Genomic DNA, 20,000 nt, shown 5'->3' with positions numbered 1-20,000 from the left:
TGTCTGTGTGTGTCACTGTGTGTGTGTGAATGAATGAAGGTTTCAACTCATTCCCGTACTTGCCTGGAAGGAATGAAGAGAGATGCAGAGATGGAAGGATTCTGTGAGTGTGTGTGAGTGTCTGTGTGTGTGTGTGTCTGTGTGTGTGTCTGTGTGTGTCTGTGTGTGTGTATGTCTGTGTGTGTGTGTGTGTCTGTGTGTGTGTGTGTCTGTGTGAGTGTGTGTCTGTGTGTGTCTGTGTGTGTGTGTGTCTGTGTGTGTGTCTGTGTGTGTCTGTGTGTGTGTGTGTCTGTGTGTGTGTATGTCAGTGTGTGTGTGTATGTGTGTGTGTCTGTGTGTGTCTGTGTGTGTCTGTGTGTGTCTGTGTGTGTGTCTGTGTGTGTCTGTGTGTGTCTGTGTGTGTGTGTCTGTGTGTGTGTGTGTCTGTGTGTGTCTGTGTGTGTGTCTGTGTGTGTGTATGTGTGTGTGTCTGTGTGTGTCTGTGTGTGTGTCTGTGTGTGTCTGTGTGTGTCTGTGTGTGTGTGTGTCTGTGTGTGTGTATGTGTGTGTCTGTGTGTGTGTGTGTATGTGTGTGTCTGTGTGTGTGTGTCTGTGTGTGTGTCTGTGTGTGTGTATGTGTGTGTGTCTGTGTGTGTGTGTCTGTGTGTGTGTCTGTGTGTGTGTGTCTGTGTGTGTGTGTGTCTGTATATGTGTCTGTGTGTGCCTGTGTGTGTGTCTGTGTGTGTGTCTGTGTGTGTCTGTGTGTGTGTGTCTGTATATGTGTCTGTGTGTGTCTGTGTGTGTGTGTGTGTCTGTGTGTGTCACTGTGTGTGTGTGTGAATGAATGAAGGTTTCAACTCATTCCCGTACTTGCCTGGAAGGAATGAAGAGAGAGAGGCAGAGATGGAAGGATTCTGTGTGTGTCTGTGTGTGTGTCTGTCACTGTGTGTGTGTGTGTCACTGTGTGTGTGTGTCACTGTGAGTGTGTGTGTCACTGTGTGTGTGTGTGTCACTGTGTGTGTCTGTGTGTGTGTGAATGAATGAAGGTTTCAACTCATTCCCGTACTTGCCTGGAAGGAATGAAGAGAGAGGCAGAGATGGAAGGAGTCTGTGAGTGTCTGTGTGTGTGTGTGTCTCTGTGTGTGTGTGTGTCTGTGTGTGTGTATGTGTGTGAGTGTCTGTGTGTGTGTGTCTGTGTGTGAATGAAGGTTTCAACTCATTCCCGTACTTGCCTGGAAGGAATGAAGAGAGAGGCAGAGATGGAAGGAGTCTGTGAGTGTCTGTGTGTGTGTGTGTCTCTGTGTGTGTGTGTGTCTGTGTGTGTGTATGTGTGTGAGTGTCTGTGTGTGTGTGTCTGTGTGTCTGTGTGTGTGTATGTGTGTGAGTGTCTGTGTGTGTGTGTCTGTGTGTGAATGAAGGTTTCAACTCATTCCCGTACTTGCCTAGAAGGAATGAAGAGAGAGAGACAGAGATGGAAGGATTCTGTGTGTGTGTGTGTCTCTGTGTGTGTGTGTGTGTCTGTGTGTGTGTGTGTCTGTGTGTCTGTGTGTCTGTGTGTGTGTCTGTGTGTGTGTGTGTCTGTGTGTCTGTGTGTGTGTGTCTGTGTGTGTGTGTCTGTGTGTGTCTGTGTGTGTGTCTGTGTGTGTGTCTGTGTGTGTCTGTGTGTGTGTTTGTCTCACCGATGATGTTTCCAGGCAAGAACACCACCATACTCATCAGCATGGAGCCCAGCCAGTACAGTCCAACCTCTCGGTACGGAAGCCTAGAGCATCATCATCATCATCATCAGTAGTAGTATCATCATCATCATCAGTAGTAGTATCATCATCATCATCAGTAGTAGTATCATCATCATCATCAGTAGTAGTATCATCATCATCATCAGTAGTAGTATCATCATCATCATCAGTAGTAGTATCATCATCATCATCAGTAGTAGTATCATCATCATCATCAGTAGTAGTATCATCATCATCATCAGTAGTAGTATCATCATCATCATCAGTAGTAGTATCATCATCATCATCAGTAGTAGTATCATCATCATCATCAGTAGTAGTATCATCATCATCATCAGTAGTAGTATCATCATCATCATCAGTAGTAGTATCATCATCATCATCAGTAGTAGTATCATCATCATCATCAGTAGTAGTATCATCATCATCATCAGTAGTAGTATCATCATCATCATCAGTAGTAGTATCATCATCATCATCAGTAGTAGTATCATCATCATCATCAGTAGTAGTATCATCATCATCATCAGTAGTAGTATCATCATCATCATCAGTAGTAGTATCATCATCATCATCAGTAGTAGTATCATCATCATCATCAGTAGTAGTATCATCATCATCATCAGTAGTAGTATCATCATCATCATCAGTAGTAGTATCATCATCATCATCAGTAGTAGTATCATCATCATCATCAGTAGTAGTAGTATCATCATCAGCAGTAGTAGTAGTATCATCATCATCATCAGTAGTATCACCATCATCATCATCAGTAGTAGTAGTATCATCATCATCAGTAGTATCATCATCATCATCAGTAGTAGTATCATCATCATCAGCAGTAGTATCATCATCATCATCATCAGTAGTAGTATCACCATCATCATTAGTAGTATCATCATCATCAGCAGCAGTAGTAGTATCATCATCATCAGCAGTAGTAGTATCACCATCATCATTAGTAGTATCATCATCATCATCAGTAGTATCATCATCATCATCATCATTAGTATCATCATCATCATCATCAGTAGTATCATCATCATCATCATCATTAGTAGTATCATCATCATCAGCAGTAGTAGTATCATCATCATCAGTAGTATCATCATCATCATCATTAGTAGTATCATCATCATCAGCAGTAGTAGTATCACCATCATCATCATCAGTAGTAGTAGTATCATCATCATCAGTAGTATCATCATCATCAGTAGTATCATCATCATCAGTAGTAGTATCATCATCATCAGCAGTAGTAGTATCACCATCATCATCATCAGTAGTATCATCATCATCAGCATCAGTAGTAGTAGTATCATCATCAGCAGTAGTAGTATCATCATCATCATCATCAGTAGTATCATCATCATCATCATCAGTAGTATCATCATCATCATCAGTAGTATCATCATCATCAGTAGTATCATCATCATCATCAGTAGTATCATCATCATCATCATCAGTAGTATCATCATCATCATCATCAGTAGTAGTATCATCATCATCAGCAGTAGTATCATCATCATCATCAGCCAAACACACAATGTCCGAGTCGGTGGGTGAGTATGTGGGTGAGCGGGTGGGTGAGTATGTGGGTGAGTAGGTGGGTGAGTAGGTGAGTGTGTGGGTGAGCGGGTGGGTGAGTATGTGGGTGAGTAGGTGAGTGTGTGGGTGAGTGTGTGGGTGAGTGTGTGGGTGAGTGTGTGGGTGAGTAGGTGAGCGTTTGAGTGAGTGTGTGGGTGAGTAGGTGGGTGAGTAGGTGGGTGAGTGTGTGGGTGAGTAGGTGAGTGTGTGGGTGAGTAGGTGGGTGAGTAGGTGAGTGTGTGGGTGAGTGTGTGGGTGAGTAGGTGGGTGAGTAGGTGGGTGAGTAGGTGAGTGTGTGGGTGAGTATGTGGGTGAGTAGGTGGGTGAGTAGGTGGGTGAGTGTGTGGGTGAGTAGGTGAGTGTGTGGGTGAGTATGTGGGTGAGTAGGTGAGTGTGTGGGTGAGTGTGTGGGTGAGTGTGTGGGTGAGTGTGTGGGTGAGTGTGTGGGTGAGTGTGTGGGTGAGTAGGTGAGTGTGTGGGTGAGTGTGTGGGTGAGTGTGTGGGTGAGTAGGTGGGTGAGTAGGTGAGTGTGTGGGTGAGTATGTGGGTGAGTAGGTGGGTGAGTAGGTGAGTGTGTGGGTGAGTGTGTGGGTGAGTGTGTGGGTGAGTGTGTGGGTGAGTATGTGGGTGAGTGTGTGGGTGAGTAGGTGGGTGAGTAGGTGGGTGAGTGTGTGGGTGAGTAGGTGAGTGTGTGGGTGAGTATGTGGGTGAGTAGGTGGGTGAGTAGGTGGGTGAGTAGGTGAGTGTGTGGGTGAGTAGGTGGGTGAGTAGGTGGGTGAGTAGGTGGGTGAGTAGGTGAGTGTGTGGGTGAGTAGGTGGGTGAGTAGGTGAGTGAGTAGGTGAGTGTGTGGGTGAGTATGTGGGTGAGCGGGTGGGTGAGTAGGTGAGTGAGTAGGTGGGTGAGTAGGTGAGTGTGTGGGTGAGTAAGTGGGTGAGTGTGTGGGTGAGTATGTGGGTGAGTATGTGAGTGAGCGGGTGGGTGAGTAGGTGAGTGTGTGGGTGAGTGTGTGGGTGAGTATGTGGGTGAGCGGGTGGGTGAGTAGGTGAGTGTGTGGGTGAGTGTGTGGGTGAGTGTGTGGGTGAGTGTGTGGGTGAGTAGGTGAGTGTGTGGTTGAGTGTGTGGGTGAGTGTGTGGGTGAGTGTGTGGGTGAGTGTGTGGGTGAGTGTGTGAGTGTGTGGGTGAGTATGTGGGTGAGTAGGTGGGTGAGTAGGTGGGTGAGTAGGTGAGTATGTGGGTGAGCGGGTGGGTGAGTATGTGGGTGAGTAGGTGGGTGAGTAGGTGAGTGTGTGGGTGAGCGGGTGGGTGAGTATGTGGGTGAGTAGGTGGGTGAGTAGGTGAGTGTGTGGGTGAGTGTGTGGGTGAGCGGGTGGGTGAGTATGTGGGTGAGCGGGTGGGTGAGTATGTGGGTGAGTAGGTGAGTGTGTGGGTGAGTGTGTGGGTGAGTGTGTGGGTGAGTAGGTGAGTGTGTGGGTGAGTGTGTGGGTGAGTGTGTGGGTGAGTGTGTGGGTGAGTGTGTGGGTGAGTGTGTGGGTGAGTAGGTGGGTGAGTAGGTGAGTGTGTGGGTGAGTGTGTGGGTGAGTGTGTGGGTGAGTGTGTGGGTGAGTGTGTGGGTGAGTAGGTGAGTGTGTGGGTGAGTGTGTGGGTGAGTGTGTGGGTGAGTGTGTGGGTGAGTAGGTGGGTGAGTAGGTGAGTGTGTGGGTGAGTGTGTGGGTGAGTAGGTGGGTGAGTAGGTGAGTATGTGGGTGAGTAGGTGGGTGAGTAGGTGGGTGAGTAGGTGGGTGAGTAGGTGAGTGTGTGGGTGAGCATGTGGGTGAGCAGGTGGGTGAGCGGGTGAGTGAGTGTGTGGGTGAGTAGGTGAGTGTGTGGGTGAGCATGTGGGTGAGTGTGTGGGTGAGTGTGTGGGTGAGTGAGTGGGTGAGTGTGTGGATGGGTAGGTGAGCGTGTGGGTGAGTGAGTAGGTGACAATGTGGGTGAGTGAGTGAGTGGCTGAGTGAGTGGGTGAGTGCGTGGGTGAGTAGGTGAGCGAGTGGGTGAGTAGGTGAGCATGTGAGTGAGTATGTGGGTGAGTAGGTGGGTGAGTAGGTGAGTGTGTGGCTGAGTATGTGGGTGAGTAGGTGAGTGTGTGGGTGAGTATGTGGCTGAGTGTGTGGGTGAGTAGGTGGGTGAGTAGGTGAGTGTGTGGGTGAGTAGGTGGGTGAGTAGGTGAGTGTGTGGGTGAGTGTGTGGGTGAGTAGGTGGGTGAGTAGGTGAGTGTGTGGGTGAGTGTGTGGGTGAGGAGGTGGGTGAGTAGGTGAGTGAGTAGGTGAGTGTGTGGGTGAGTATGTGGGTGAGCGGGTGGGTGAGTAGGTGGGTGAGTAGGTGGGTGAGTAGGTGAGTGTGTGGGTGAGTAGGTGGGTGAGTGTGTGGGTGAGTAGGTGGGTGAGTAGGTGAGTGTGTGGGTGAGTAGGTGGGTGAGTAGGTGAGTGTGTGGGTGAGTGTGTGGGTGAGTAGGTGGGTGAGTAGGTGAGTGTGTGGGTGAGTGTGTGGGTGAGTGTGTGGGTGAGTATGTGGGTGAGTAGGTGGGTGAGTAGGTAAGTGTGTGGGTGAGTATGTGGGTGAGTATGTGAGTGAGCGGGTGGGTGAGTAGGTGAGTGTGTGGGTGAGTGTGTGGGTGAGTATGTGGGTGAGCGGGTGGGTGAGTAGGTGAGTGTGTGGGTGAGTGTGTGGGTGAGTGTGTGGGTGAGTGTGTGGGTGAGTAGGTGAGTGTGTGGTTGAGTGTGTGGGTGAGTGTGTGGGTGAGTGTGTGGGTGAGTGTGTGGGTGAGTGTGTGAGTGTGTGGGTGAGTATGTGGGTGAGTAGGTGGGTGAGTAGGTGGGTGAGTAGGTGAGTATGTGGGTGAGCGGGTGGGTGAGTATGTGGGTGAGTAGGTGGGTGAGTAGGTGAGTGTGTGGGTGAGCGGGTGGGTGAGTATGTGGGTGAGTAGGTGGGTGAGTAGGTGAGTGTGTGGGTGAGTGTGTGGGTGAGTGTGTGGGTGAGTATGTGGGTGAGTAGGTGGGTGAGTAGGTGAGTGTGTGGGTGAGTGTGTGGGTGAGCGGGTGGGTGAGTATGTGGGTGAGCGGGTGGGTGAGTATGTGGGTGAGTAGGTGAGTGTGTGGGGGAGTGTGTGGGTGAGTGTGTGGGTGAGTGTGTGGGTGAGTGTGTGGGTGAGTAGGTGAGTGTGTGGGTGAGTGTGTGGGTGAGTGTGTGGGTGAGTAGGTGGGTGAGTAGGTGAGTGTGTGGGTGAGTAGGTGAGTGTGTGGGTGAGTGTGTGGGTGAGTGTGTGGGTGAGTGTGTGGGTGAGTGTGTGGGTGAGTAGGTGAGTGTGTGGGTGAGTGTGTGGGTGAGTGTGTGGGTGAGTAGGTGGGTGAGTAGGTGAGTGTGTGGGTGAGTGTGTGGGTGAGTGTGTGGGTGAGTGTGTGGGTGAGTGTGTGGGTGAGTAGGTGGGTGAGTAGGTGAGTGTGTGGGTGAGTGTGTGGGTGAGTGTGTGGGTGAGTGTGTGGGTGAGTGTGTGGGTGAGTAGGTGGGTGAGTAGGTGAGTATGTGGGTGAGTAGGTGGGTGAGTAGGTGGGTGAGTAGGTGGGTGAGTAGGTGAGTGTGTGGGTGAGCATGTGGGTGAGCATGTGGGTGAGCGGGTGGGTGAGTGTGTGGGTGAGTAGGTGAGAGTGTGGGTGAGCATGTGGGTGAGTGAGTGGGTGAGTGTGTGGATGGGTAGGTGAGCGTGTGGGTGAGTGAGTAGGTGACAATGTGGGTGAGTGAGTGAGTGGCTGAGTGAGTGGGTGAGTGCGTGGGTGAGTAGGTGAGCGAGTGGGTGAGTAGGTGAGCATGTGAGTGAGTGTGTGGGTGAGTAGGTGGGTGAGTAGGTGAGTGTGTGGCTGAGTATGTGGGTGAGTAGGTGGGTGAGTAGGTGAGTGTGTGGGTGAGTGTGTGGGTGAGTGTGTGGGTGAGTAGGTGAGCGTGTGGGTGAGTGTGTGGGTGAGTGTGTGGGTGAGCATGTGAGTGTGTGGGTGAGCGTGTGGGTGAGTGCGTGAGCATGTGGGTGAGTAGGTGAGCGTGTGGGTGAGCGAGTGGGTGAGCATGTGGGTGAGTGGGTGAGCATGTGGGTGAGCATGTGGGTGAGTAGGTGAGTGAGTAGGTGAGTGGGTGAGTGAGCGTATGGGTGAGTGAGTGAGCATGTGAGTGTGTGAGTGAGTGGGTGAGCATGTGGGTGAGTAGGTGAGTGAGTGAGTGGGTGAGCATGTGGGTGAGCATGTGGGTGAGTAGGTGAGTGAGTGAGTGAGTGGGTGAGCATGTGGGTGAGTAGGTGAGTGAGTGAGTGAGTGGGTGAGCATGTGGGTGAGCATGTGGGTGAGTAGGTGAGTGTGTGGGTGAGCATGTGGGTGAGTAGGTGAGTGTGTGGGTGAGCATGTGAGCATGTGGGTGAGCATGTGGGTGAGTAGGTGAGTGTGTGGGTGAGTGGGTGGGTGAGTGTGTGTGTGAGTGAGTGAGTGAGTGGGTGAGTGAGTGGGTGAGTGAGTGAGTGGGTGAGTGAGTGAGTGGGTGAGTGGGTGTGTGAGTGGGTGAGTGAGTGAGTGGGTGAGTGGGTGAGTGAGTGGGTGAGTGAGTGAGTGGGTGAGTGAGTGAGTGGGTGAGTGGGTGTGTGAGTGGGTGAGTGAGTGAGTGGGTGAGTGGGTGAGTGAGTGAGTGGGTGAGTGAGTGAGTGGGTGAGTGAGTGAGTGGGTGAGTGGGTGGGTGAGTAGGTGAGTGAGTGAGTGAGTGGGTGAGCATGTGGGTGAGCATGTGGGTGAGTAGGTGAGTGAGTAGGTGAGTGGGTGAGTGAGCGTGTGGGTGAGTGGGTGAGCATGTGGGTGAGTAGGTGAGTGTGTGGGTGAGCATGTGGGTGAGTAGGTGAGTGTGTGGGTGAGCATGTGGGTGAGTAGGTGAGTGTGTGGGTGAGCATGTGAGCATGTGGGTGAGCATGTGGGTGAGTGGGTGAGTGAGCGTGTGGGTGAGTGAGTGAGCATGTGAGTGTGTGAGTGAGTGGGTGAGCATGTGGGTGAGTGAGTGAGTGTGTGGGTGAGCATGTGGGTGAGCATGTGGGTGAGTAGGTGAGTGTGTGGGTGAGCATGTGAGCATGTGGGTGAGCATGTGGGTGAGTGAGTGGGTGAGTGAGTGAGCATGTGGGTGAGTGAGTGAGTGAGTAGGTGAGTGAGTGAGTGAGTAGGTGAGTAAGTAGGTAAGTGAGTGAGTGAGCATGTGGGTGAGTAGGTGGGTGAGTGAGTGAGTGTGTGGGTGAGCATGTGGGTGAGCATGTGGGTGAGTGTGTGGGTGAGCATGTGGGTGAGTGTGTGGGTGAGCATGTGGGTGAGTGTGTGGGTGTGTGGGTGAGTAGGTGAGTGGGTGGGTGAGAGAGTGGGTGGGTGAGCATGTGGGTGCGTGAGTGAGCGTGTGAGTGAGTGAGTGGGTGAGTTAGTGGGTGAGCATGTGGGTGAGCATGTGGGTGAGCATGTGGGTGAGCGTGTGGGTGAGCGTGTGGGTGAGTGAGTGGGTGAGTAGGTGAGCATGTGGGTGAGTGTGTGGGTGAGCGTGTGGGTGAGTGAGTGAGTGGGTGAGCATGTGGGTGAGTAGGTGAGTGTGTGGGTGAGTGGGTGGGTGAGTGTGTGTGTGAGTGAGTGAGTGAGTGGGTGAGTGAGTGGGTGAGTGAGTGAGTGGGTGAGTGAGTGAGTGGGTGAGTGGGTGTGTGAGTGGGTGAGTGAGTGAGTGGGTGAGTGGGTGAGTGAGTGGGTGAGTGAGTGAGTGGGTGAGTGAGTGAGTGAGTGGGTGAGTGGGTGGGTGAGTAGGTGAGTGAGTGAGTGAGTGGGTGAGCATGTGGGTGAGCATGTGGGTGAGTAGGTGAGTGAGTAGGTGAGTGGGTGAGTGAGCGTGTGGGTGAGTGGGTGAGCATGTGGGTGAGTAGGTGAGTGTGTGGGTGAGCATGTGGGTGAGTAGGTGAGTGTGTGGGTGAGCATGTGGGTGAGTAGGTGAGTGTGTGGGTGAGCATGTGGGTGAGTAGGTGAGTGTGTGGGTGAGCATGTGGGTGAGTGAGTGAGTGAGTGGGTGAGCATGTGGGTGAGTAGGTGAGTGAGTGAGTGAGTGGGTGAGCATGTGGGTGAGCATGTGGGTGAGCATGTGGGTGAGCATGTGGGTGAGTAGGTGAGTGAGTAGGTGAGTGGGTGAGTGAGCGTGTGGGTGAGTGAGTGAGCATGTGAGTGTGTGAGTGAGTGGGTGAGCATGTGGGTGAGTAGGTGAGTGTGTGGGTGAGCATGTGAGCATGTGGGTGAGCATGTGGGTGAGTGAGTGGGTGAGTGAGTGAGCATGTGGGTGAGTGAGTGAGTGAGTAGGTGAGTGAGTGAGTGAGTAGGTGAGTAAGTAGGTAAGTGAGTGAGTGAGCATGTGGGTGAGTAGGTGGGTGAGTGAGTGAGTGTGTGGGTGAGCATGTGGGTGAGCATGTGGGTGAGTGTGTGGGTGAGCATGTGGGTGAGTGTGTGAGTGAGTAGGTGAGTGGGTGAGTGAGCGTGTGGGTGAGTGAGTGAGCATGTGAGTGTGTGAGTGAGTGGGTGAGCGTGTGGGTGAGTGAGTGGGTGAGTAGGTGAGCATGTGGGTGAGTGTGTGGGTGAGCGTGTGGGTGAGTGAGTGAGTGGGTGAGCATGTGGGTGAGTAGGTGAGTGTGTGGGTGAGTGGGTGGGTGAGTGTGTGTGTGAGTGAGTGAGTGAGTGGGTGAGTGAGTGGGTGAGTGAGTGAGTGGGTGAGTGAGTGAGTGGGTGAGTGGGTGTGTGAGTGGGTGAGTGAGTGAGTGGGTGAGTGGGTGAGTGAGTGGGTGAGTGAGTGAGTGGGTGAGTGAGTGAGTGGGTGAGTGGGTGGGTGAGTAGGTGAGTGAGTGAGTGAGTGGGTGAGCATGTGGGTGAGTAGGTGAGTGAGTAGGTGAGTGGGTGAGTGAGCGTGTGGGTGAGTGGGTGAGCATGTGGGTGAGTAGGTGAGTGAGTGAGTGAGTGAGTGAGTGAGCATGTGGGTGAGTAGGTGAGTGTGTGGGTGAGCATGTGGGTGAGTAGGTGAGTGAGTGAGTGAGTGGGTGAGCATGTGGGTGAGTAGGTGAGTGAGTAGGTGAGTGGGTGAGTGAGCGTGTGGGTGAGTGGGTGAGCATGTGGGTGAGTAGGTGAGTGTGTGGGTGAGCATGTGGGTGAGTAGGTGAGTGTGTGGGTGAGCATGTGGGTGAGTAGGTGAGTGTGTGGGTGAGCATGTGAGCATGTGGGTGAGCATGTGGGTGAGTGGGTGAGTGAGTAGGTGAGTGGGTGAGTGAGCGTGTGGGTGAGTGAGTGAGCATGTGAGTGAGTGAGTGGGTGAGTTAGTGGGTGAGCATGTGGGTGAGCATGTGGGTGAGCATGTGGGTGAGTGAGTGGGTGAGTAGGTGAGCATGTGGGTGAGTTAGTGGGTGAGCATGTGGGTGAGCATGTGGGTGAGCGTGTGGGTGAGCGTGTGGGTGAGTGAGTGGGTGAGTAGGTGAGCATGTGGGTGAGTGTGTGGGTGAGCGTGTGGGTGAGTGAGTGAGTGGGTGAGCATGTGGGTGAGTAGGTGAGTGTGTGGGTGAGGGGGTGGGTGAGTGTGTGTGTGAGTGAGTGAGTGGGTGAGTGAGTGGGTGGGTGAGTGAGTGAGTGGGTGAGTGAGTGAGTGGGTGAGTGTGTGTGTGAGTGGGTGAGTGAGTGAGTGGGTGAGTGGGTGAGTGAGTGGGTGAGTGAGTGAGTGGGTGAGTGAGTGAGTGGGTGAGTGAGTGAGTGAGTGGGTGAGTGAGTGGGTGAGTGAGTGAGTGGGTGAGTGAGTGAGTGGGTGAGTGGGTGTGTGAGTGGGTGAGTGAGTGAGTGGGTGAGTGGGTGAGTGAGTGGGTGAGTGAGTGAGTGGGTGAGTGAGTGAGTGGGTGAGTGAGTGAGTGAGTGAGCATGTGGGTGAGTAGGTGAGTGAGTGAGTGGGTGAGTGAGCGTGTGGGTGAGTGGGTGAGCATGTGAGTGTGTGAGTGAGTGGGTGAGCATGTGGGTGAGTAGGTGAGTGAGTAGGTGAGTGGGTGAGTGAGCGTGTGGGTGAGTGGGTGAGCATGTGAGTGTGTGAGTGAGTGGGTGAGCATGTGGGTGAGTAGGTGAGTGAGTAGGTGAGTGGGTGAGTGAGCGTGTGGGTGAGTGGGTGAGCATGTGAGTGTGTGAGTGAGTGGGTGAGCATGTGGGTGAGTAGGTGAGCATGTGGGTGAGTTAGTGGGTGAGCATGTGGGTGAGTGAGTGGGTGAGTAGGTGAGCATGTGGGTGAGCATGTGGGTGAGCATGTGGGTGAGCATGTGGGTGAGTGAGTGGGTGAGTAGGTGAGCATGTGGGTGAGTTAGTGGGTGAGCATGTGGGTGAGCATGTGGGTGAGTAGGTGAGTGAGTAGGTGAGTGGGTGAGTGAGCGTGTGGGTGAGTGGGTGAGCATGTGGGTGAGTAGGTGAGTGTGTGGGTGAGCATGTGAGCATGTGGGTGAGCATGTGGGTGAGTAGGTGAGTGTGTGAGTGAGCATGTGGGTGAGTGGGTGAGTGAGTAGGTGAGTGGGTGAGTGAGCGTGTGGGTGAGTGAGTGAGCATGTGAGTGAGTGAGTGGGTGAGTTAGTGGGTGAGCATGTGGGTGAGCATGTGGGTGAGCATGTGGGTGAGCGTGTGGGTGAGCGTGTGGGTGAGTGAGTGGGTGAGTAGGTGAGCATGTGGGTGAGTGTGTGGGTGAGCGTGTGGGTGAGTGAGTGAGTGGGTGAGCATGTGGGTGAGTAGGTGAGTGTGTGGGTGAGTGGGTGGGTGAGTGTGTGTGTGAGTGAGTGAGTGAGTGGGTGAGTGAGTGGGTGAGTGAGTGAGTGAGTGGGTGAGTGAGTGAGTGGGTGAGTGGGTGTGTGAGTGGGTGAGTGAGTGAGTGGGTGAGTGGGTGAGTGAGTGGGTGAGTGAGTGAGTGGGTGAGTGAGTGAGTGGGTGAGTGGGTGTGTGAGTGGGTGAGTGAGTGAGTGGGTGAGTGGGTGAGTGAGTGGGTGAGTGAGTGAGTGGGTGAGTGGGTGGGTGAGTAGGTGAGTGAGTGAGTGAGTGGGTGAGCATGTGGGTGAGCATGTGGGTGAGTAGGTGAGTGAGTAGGTGAGTGGGTGAGTGAGCGTGTGGGTGAGTGGGTGAGCATGTGGGTGAGTAGGTGAGTGTGTGGGTGAGCATGTGGGTGAGTAGGTGAGTGTGTGGGTGAGCATGTGAGCATGTGGGTGAGCATGTGGGTGAGTGAGTGGGTGAGTGAGTGAGCATGTGGGTGAGTGAGTGAGTGAGTAGGTGAGTGAGTGAGTGAGCGTGTGGGTGAGTGAGTGAGCATGTGAGTGGGTGAGCATGTGGGTGAGCATGTGGGTGAGTAGGTGAGTGAGTAGGTGAGTGGGTGAGTGAGCGTGTGGGTGAGTGGGTGAGCATGTGGGTGAGTAGGTGAGTGAGTAGGTGAGTGGGTGAGTGAGCGTGTGGGTGAGTGGGTGAGCATGTGGGTGAGTAGGTGAGTGTGTGGGTGAGCATGTGAGCATGTGGGTGAGCATGTGGGTGAGTAGGTGAGTGTGTGAGTGAGCATGTGGGTGAGTGGGTGAGTGAGTAGGTGAGTGGGTGAGTGAGCGTGTGGGTGAGTGAGTGAGCATGTGAGTGAGTGAGTGGGTGAGTTAGTGGGTGAGCATGTGGGTGAGCATGTGGGTGAGCATGTGGGTGAGCGTGTGGGTGAGCGTGTGGGTGAGTGAGTGGGTGAGTAGGTGAGCATGTGGGTGAGTGTGTGGGTGAGCGTGTGGGTGAGTGAGTGAGTGGGTGAGCATGTGGGTGAGTAGGTGAGTGTGTGGGTGAGTGGGTGGGTGAGTGTGTGTGTGAGTGAGTGAGTGAGTGGGTGAGTGAGTGGGTGAGTGAGTGAGTGAGTGGGTGAGTGAGTGAGTGGGTGAGTGGGTGTGTGAGTGGGTGAGTGAGTGAGTGGGTGAGTGGGTGAGTGAGTGGGTGAGTGAGTGAGTGGGTGAGTGAGTGAGTGGGTGAGTGGGTGTGTGAGTGGGTGAGTGAGTGAGTGGGTGAGTGGGTGAGTGAGTGGGTGAGTGAGTGAGTGGGTGAGTGGGTGGGTGAGTAGGTGAGTGAGTGAGTGAGTGGGTGAGCATGTGGGTGAGCATGTGGGTGAGTAGGTGAGTGAGTAGGTGAGTGGGTGAGTGAGCGTGTGGGTGAGTGGGTGAGCATGTGGGTGAGTAGGTGAGTGTGTGGGTGAGCATGTGGGTGAGTAGGTGAGTGTGTGGGTGAGCATGTGAGCATGTGGGTGAGCATGTGGGTGAGTGAGTGGGTGAGTGAGTGAGCATGTGGGTGAGTGAGTGAGTGAGTAGGTGAGTGAGTGAGTGAGCGTGTGGGTGAGTGAGTGAGCATGTGAGTGGGTGAGCATGTGGGTGAGCATGTGGGTGAGTAGGTGAGTGAGTAGGTGAGTGGGTGAGTGAGCGTGTGGGTGAGTGAGTGAGCATGTGAGTGTGTGAGTGAGTGGGTGAGCATGTGGGTGAGTAGGTGAGTGTGTGGGTGAGTGTGTGGGTGAGCATGTGAGCATGTGGGTGAGCATGTGGGTGAGTGAGTGGGTGAGTGAGTGAGCATGTGGGTGAGTGAGTGAGTGAGCATGTGGGTGAGTGAGTGAGTGAGTGGGTGAGCATGTGGGTGAGTAGGTGAGTGTGTGGGTGAGCATGTGGGTGAGCGTGTGGGTGAGCGTGTGGGTGAGTGAGTGGGTGAGTAGGTGAGCATGTGGGTGAGTGTGTGGGTGAGCGTGTGGGTGAGTGAGTGAGTGGGTGAGCATGTGGGTGAGTAGGTGAGTGTGTGGGTGAGTGGGTGGGTGAGTGTGTGTGTGAGTGAGTGAGTGAGTGGGTGAGTGAGTGGGTGAGTGAGTGAGTGGGTGAGTGAGTGAGTGGGTGAGTGGGTGTGTGAGTGGGTGAGTGAGTGGGTGAGTGGGTGAGTGAGTGGGTGAGTGAGTGAGTGGGTGAGTGAGTGAGTGAGTGGGTGAGTGGGTGGGTGAGTGGGTGAGTGAGTGAGTGAGTGGGTGGGTGAGTGGGTGAGTGAGTGAGTGAGTGAGTGGGTGGGTGAGTGGGTGAGTGAGTGAGTGAGTGAGTGGGTGAGTGGGTGAGTGAGTGGGTGAGTGAGTGAGTGGGTGAGTGAGTGAGTGAGTGAGTGGGTGAGTGAGTGAGTGAGTGAGTGAGTGAGTGAGTGAGCATGTGGGTGAGTGGGTGAGTGAGTGGGTGAGTGAGTGAGTGGGTGAGTGAGTGAGTGAGTGGGTGAGTGGGTGGGTGAGTGGGTGAGTGAGTGAGTGAGTGAGTGAGTGGGTGGGTGAGTGGGTGGGTGAGTGGGTGAGTGAGTGAGTGGGTGGGTGAGTGGGTGAGTGAGTGAGTGAGTGAGTGGGTGGGTGAGTGGGTGAGTGAGTGAGTGAGTGAGTGAGTGGGTGAGTGGGTGAGTGAGTGGGTGAGTGAGTGAGTGGGTGAGTGAGTGAGTGGGTGAGTGAGTGAGTGAGTGGGTGAGCATGTGGGTGAGTAGGTGAGTGTGTGGGTGAGTGTGTGGGTGAGCATGTGAGCATGTGGGTGAGCATGTGGGTGAGTGAGTGGGTGAGTGAGTGAGCATGTGGGTGAGTGAGTGAGTGAGCATGTGGGTGAGTGAGTGAGTAGGTGAGTAAGTAGGTAAGTGAGTGAGTGAGCATGTGGGTGAGTAGGTGGGTGAGTGAGTGAGTGTGTGGGTGAGTGTGTGGGTGAGCATGTGGGTGAGTGTGTGGGTGAGCATGTGGGTGAATGTGTGGGTGTGTGGGTGAGTAGGTGAGTGGGTGGGTGAGAGAGTGGGTGGGTGAGCATGTGGGTGCGTGAGTGAGCGTGTGAGTGAGTGAGTGGGTGAGTTAGTGGGTGAGCATGTGGGTGAGCATGTGGGTGAGCATGTGGGTGAGCGTGTGGGTGAGCGTGTGGGTGAGTGAGTGGGTGAGTAGGTGAGCATGTGGGTGAGTGTGTGGGTGAGCGTGTGGGTGAGTGAGTGAGTGGGTGAGCATGTGGGTGAGTAGGTGAGTGTGTGGGTGAGTGGGTGGGTGAGTGTGTGTGTGAGTGAGTGAGTGAGTGGGTGAGTGAGTGGGTGAGTGAGTGAGTGGGTGAGTGAGTGAGTGGGTGAGTGGGTGTGTGAGTGGGTGAGTGAGTGAGTGGGTGAGTGGGTGAGTGAGTGGGTGAGTGAGTGAGTGGGTGAGTGAGTGAGTGAGTGGGTGAGTGGGTGGGTGAGTGGGTGAGTGAGTGAGTGAGTGGGTGGGTGAGTGGGTGAGTGAGTGAGTGAGTGAGTGGGTGGGTGAGTGGGTGAGTGAGTGAGTGAGTGGGTGAGTGGGTGAGTGAGTGGGTGAGTGAGTGAGTGGGTGAGTGAGTGAGTGAGTGGGTGAGTGAGTGAGTGAGTGAGTGAGTGAGTGAGCATGTGGGTGAGTGGGTGAGTGAGTGGGTGAGTGAGTGAGTGGGTGAGTGAGTGAGTGAGTGGGTGAGTGGGTGGGTGAGTGGGTGAGTGAGTGAGTGAGTGAGTGAGTGGGTGGGTGAGTGGGTGGGTGAGTGGGTGAGTGAGTGAGTGAGTGGGTGGGTGAGTGGGTGAGTGAGTGAGTGAGTGAGTGGGTGGGTGAGTGGGTGAGTGAGTGAGTGAGTGAGTGGGTGAGTGGGTGAGTGAGTGGGTGAGTGAGTGAGTGGGTGAGTGAGTGAGTGAGTGAGTGGGTGAGTGAGTGAGTGGGTGAGCATGTGGGTGAGTAGGTGAGTGTGTGGGTGAGTGTGTGGGTGAGCATGTGAGCATGTGGGTGAGCATGTGGGTGAGTGAGTGGGTGAGTGAGTGAGCATGTGGGTGAGTGAGTGAGTGAGCATGTGGGTGAGTGAGTGAGTAGGTGAGTAAGTAGGTAAGTGAGTGAGTGAGCATGTGGGTGAGCATGTGGGTGAGTGAGTGGGTGAGTGAGTGAGCATGTGGGTCAGTGAGTGAGTGAGCATGTGGGTGAGTGAGTGAGTAGGTGAGTAAGTAGGTAAGTGAGTGAGTGAGCATGTGGGTGAGTAGGTGGGTGAGTGAGTGAGTGTGTGGGTGAGCATGTGGGTGAGCATGTGGGTGAGTGTGTGGGTGAGCATGTGGGTGAGTGAGTGGGTGAGTAGGTGAGTGAGTAGGTGAGCGTGTGGGTGAGCGAGTGGGTGAGTGAGTGGGTGGGTGGGTGTGTGGGTGAGTGGGTGGGTGAGTGGGTGGGTGAGTGGGTGGGTGAGTGGGTGGGTGAGTGAGTGGGTGAGTGGGTGAGTGGGTGGGTGAGTGGGTGGGTGAGTGGGTGAGTGGGTGGGTGAGTGGGTGAGTAGGTGAGTGGGTGAGTGGGTGAGTGGGTGGGTGAGTGGGTGGGTGAGTGGGTGGGTGAGTGGGTGAGTGGGTGAGTGGGTGAGTGAGTGAGTGAGTGAGTGGGTGGGTGAGTGGGTGAGTGAGTGAGTGAGTGAGTGGGTGAGTGGGTGAGTGAGTGGGTGAGTGAGTGAGTGGGTGAGTGAGTGAGTGAGTGGGTGAGTGAGTGAGTGAGTGAGTGAGTGAGTGAGTGAGCATGTGGGTGAGTGGGTGAGTGGGTGGGTGAGTGAGTGAGTGAGTGGGTGGGTGAGTGGGTGAGTGAGTGAGTGAGTGGGTGGGTGAGTGGGTGAGTGAGTGAGTGAGTGAGTGGGTGAGTGGGTGAGTGAGTGGGTGAGTGAGTGAGTGGGTGAGTGAGTGAGTGAGTGTGAGTGAGTGAGTGAGTGAGTGAGTGAGTGAGTGAGTGAGTGAGTGAGCATGTGGGTGAGTGGGTGAGTGAGTGGGTGAGTGAGTGAGTGGGTGAGTGAGTGAGTGGGTGAGTGGGTGGGTGAGTGGGTGAGTGAGTGAGTGAGTGGGTGGGTGAGTGGGTGGGTGGGTGAGTGGGTGAGTGAGTGAGTGAGTGGGTGGGTGAGTGGGTGAGTGAGTGAGTGAGTGAGTGAGTGGGTGGGTGAGTGGGTGAGTGAGTGAGTGAGTGGGTGAGTGGGTGAGTGAGTGGGTGAGTGAGTGAGTGGGTGAGTGAGTGAGTGAGTGGGTGAGTGAGTGAGTGAGTGGGTGGGTGAGTGGGTGGGTGAGTGGGTGAGTGAGTGAGTGAGTGGGTGGGTGAGTGGGTGAGTGAGTGGGTGAGTGAGTGAGTGGGTGAGTGGGTGGGTGAGTGGGTGAGTGAGTGAGTGAGTGAGTGAGTGGGTGGGTGAGTGGGTGAGTGAGTGGGTGAGTGAGTGAGTGGGTGTGTGGGTGAGTGGGTGGGTGAGTGGGTGAGTGAGTGGGTGAGTGAGTGAGTGGGTGAGTGAGTGAGTGGGTGAGTGGGTGGGTGAGTGGGTGAGTGAGTGAGTGAGTGAGTGGGTGGGTGAGTGGGTGAGTGAGTGGGTGAGTGAGTGAGTGGGTGTGTGGGTGGGTGAGTGGGTGAGTGGGTGAGTGAGTGAGTGGGTGAGTGAGTGGGTGAGTAGGTGAGTGAGTAGGTGAGCGTGTGGGTGAGCGAGTGGGTGAGCGTGTGGGTGAGTGAGCATGTGGGTGAGTAGGTGAGTGAGTGAGTGGGTGAGCATGTGGGTGAGTGTGTGGGTGAGCGTGTGGGTGAGTAGGTGAGCGAGTGAGTGGGTGAGCGTGTGGGTGAGTGAGTAGGTGAGCGAGTGAGTGGGTGAGCATGTGGGTGAGCATGTGGGTGGGTGAGCGTGTGGGTGAGTGAGTGGGTGAGTAGGTGAGCATGTGGGTGATTGTGTGGGTGAGTTAGTGGGTGAGTGAGTGGGTGAGTGAGTGGGTGAGTAGGTGAGTGAGTAGGTGAGCGTGTGGGTGAGCGAGTGGGTGAGTGAGTGGGTGGGTGGGTGTGTGGGTGAGTGGGTGGGTGAGTGGGTGGGTGAGTGGGTGGGTGAGTGGGTGGGTGAGTGAGTGGGTGAGTGGGTGAGTGGGTGGGTGAGTGGGTGGGTGAGTGGGTGAGTGGGTGGGTGAGTGGGTGAGTAGGTGAGTGGGTGAGTGGGTGAGTGGGTGGGTGAGTGGGTGGGTGAGTGGGTGGGTGAGTGGGTGAGTGGGTGAGTGGGTGGGTGGGTGAGTGAGTGAGTGAGTGGGTGGGTGAGTGAGTGAGTGGGTGAGTGAGTGAGTGGGTGGGTGGGTGAGTGAGTGAGTGAGTGGGTGAGTGAGTGGGTGGGTGAGTGAGTGGGTGAGTGAGTGGGTGAGTGGGTGGGTGAGTGGGTGGGTGAGTGGGTGAGTGAGTGGGTGAGTGGGTGAGTGGGTGGGTGAGTGGGTGAGTGGGTGGGTGAGTGAGTGGGTGAGTGTGTGGGTGGGTGAGTGGGTGAGTGGGTGGGTGAGTGGGTGAGTGGGTGGGTGAGTGGGTGAGTGGGTGGGTGAGTGAGTGGGTGAGTGTGTGGGTGGGTGAGTGGGTGAGTGGGTGGGTGAGTGGGTGAGTGAGTGGGTGAGTGGGTGAGTGAGTGGGTGAGCGAGTGGGTGAGTGGGTGAGTGGGTGAGTGAGTGTGTGGGTGAGTGGGTGAGTGGGTGGGTGAGTAGGTGAGCGTGTGGGTGAGCGAGTGGGTGAGCGTGTGGGTGAGCGAGTGGGTGAGCGTGTGGGTGAGTGAGCATGTGGGTGAGTAGGTGAGTGAGTGAGTGGGTGAGCGAGTGGGTGAGCGTGTGGGTGAGTGAGCATGTGGGTGAGTGTGTGGGTGAGCGAGTGGGTGAGCGTGTGGGTGAGTGAGCATGTGGGTGAGTGTGTGGGTGAGCATGTGGGTGAGCGTGTGGGTGAGTGTGTGGGTGAGCATGTGGGTGAGTGTGTGGGTGAGCGAGTGGGTGAGCATGTGGGTGAGTGTGTGGGTGAGCATGTGGGTGAGTGTGTGGGTGAGCGAGTGGGTGAGCGAGTGGGTGAGCGTGTGGGTGAGTGTGTGGGTGAGCATGTGGGTGAGTGAGTGGGTGAGCATGTGGGTGAGTGTGTGGGTGAGCATGTGGGTGAGCATGTGGGTGAGTGTGTGGGTGAGCATGTGGGTGAGTGAGTGGGTGAGCATGTGGGTGAGTGTGTGGGTGAGCATGTGGGTGAGCATGTGGGTGAGTGTGTGGGTGAGCATGTGGGTGAGTGTGTGGGTGAGCGAGTGGGTGAGCGAGTGGGTGAGCGTGTGGGTGAGTGTGTGGGTGAGCATGTGGGTGAGTGTGTGGGTGAGCATGTGGGTGAGTGAGGGGGTGAGCATGTGGGTGAGTGTGTGGGTGAGCATGTGGGTGAGCATGTGGGTGAGCATGTGGAGGTACCTGCGGGTGACGAGGTGGAGTATGTGGAGGTACCTGCGGGTGAGCATGTGGGTGAGTGTGTGGGTGAGCATGTGGGTGAGTGTGTGGAGGTACCTGCGGGTGAGCATGTGGGTGAGTGTGTGGGTGAGCGTGTGGGTGAGCGTGTGGAGGTACCTGCGGGTGACGAGGTGGAGCAAGCGGAGGTACAGGAGGTAGTGGACAACTCCGTCCCAGTAGCAGATGGCGATCCCGTGAGCCGTCGACAGATAGGGCTCCCCCTGCACACAGAGAGTGGTGGTGATGGTGGTGGTGGTGATGGTGGTGATGGTGGTGATGGTGGTGATGGTGGTGGTGATGGTGGTGGTGATGATGGTGGTGGTGATGATGGTGGTGGTGGTGATGGTGGTGGTGGTGATGATGGTGGTGGTGGTGGTGGTGGTG

At 55.0% G+C, this 20,000-nt stretch overlaps 1 protein-coding gene across 1 annotated transcript in view; it reads right to left on the bottom strand.

The window, feature by feature from the left end:
- Positions 1-20,000, bottom strand: part of LOC144954443 (transmembrane 6 superfamily member 1-like) — an 85,672-nt gene that overhangs the window by 40,105 nt on the left and 25,567 nt on the right. Inside the window, exons 4-5 of the mRNA XM_078884945.1 lie at positions 19,734-19,837; positions 1,659-1,741 (exon numbers count right to left, since the gene is read on the bottom strand). Of these exons, the coding sequence (XP_078741071.1) occupies positions 1,659-1,741; positions 19,734-19,837 (187 nt within the window). The remainder of the gene's footprint in view (positions 1-1,658; positions 1,742-19,733; positions 19,838-20,000) is intronic.

This window comes from Lampetra fluviatilis, unplaced genomic scaffold (assembly GCF_964198595.1).
Source record: "Lampetra fluviatilis unplaced genomic scaffold, kcLamFluv1.1 SCAFFOLD_182, whole genome shotgun sequence".
NCBI classification, from domain to species: Eukaryota; Metazoa; Chordata; class Hyperoartia; order Petromyzontiformes; family Petromyzontidae; genus Lampetra; species Lampetra fluviatilis.
The sequence above is the reverse complement of the archived record's forward strand: the minus strand, read 5'-3'. Positions and strand labels throughout refer to the sequence as shown.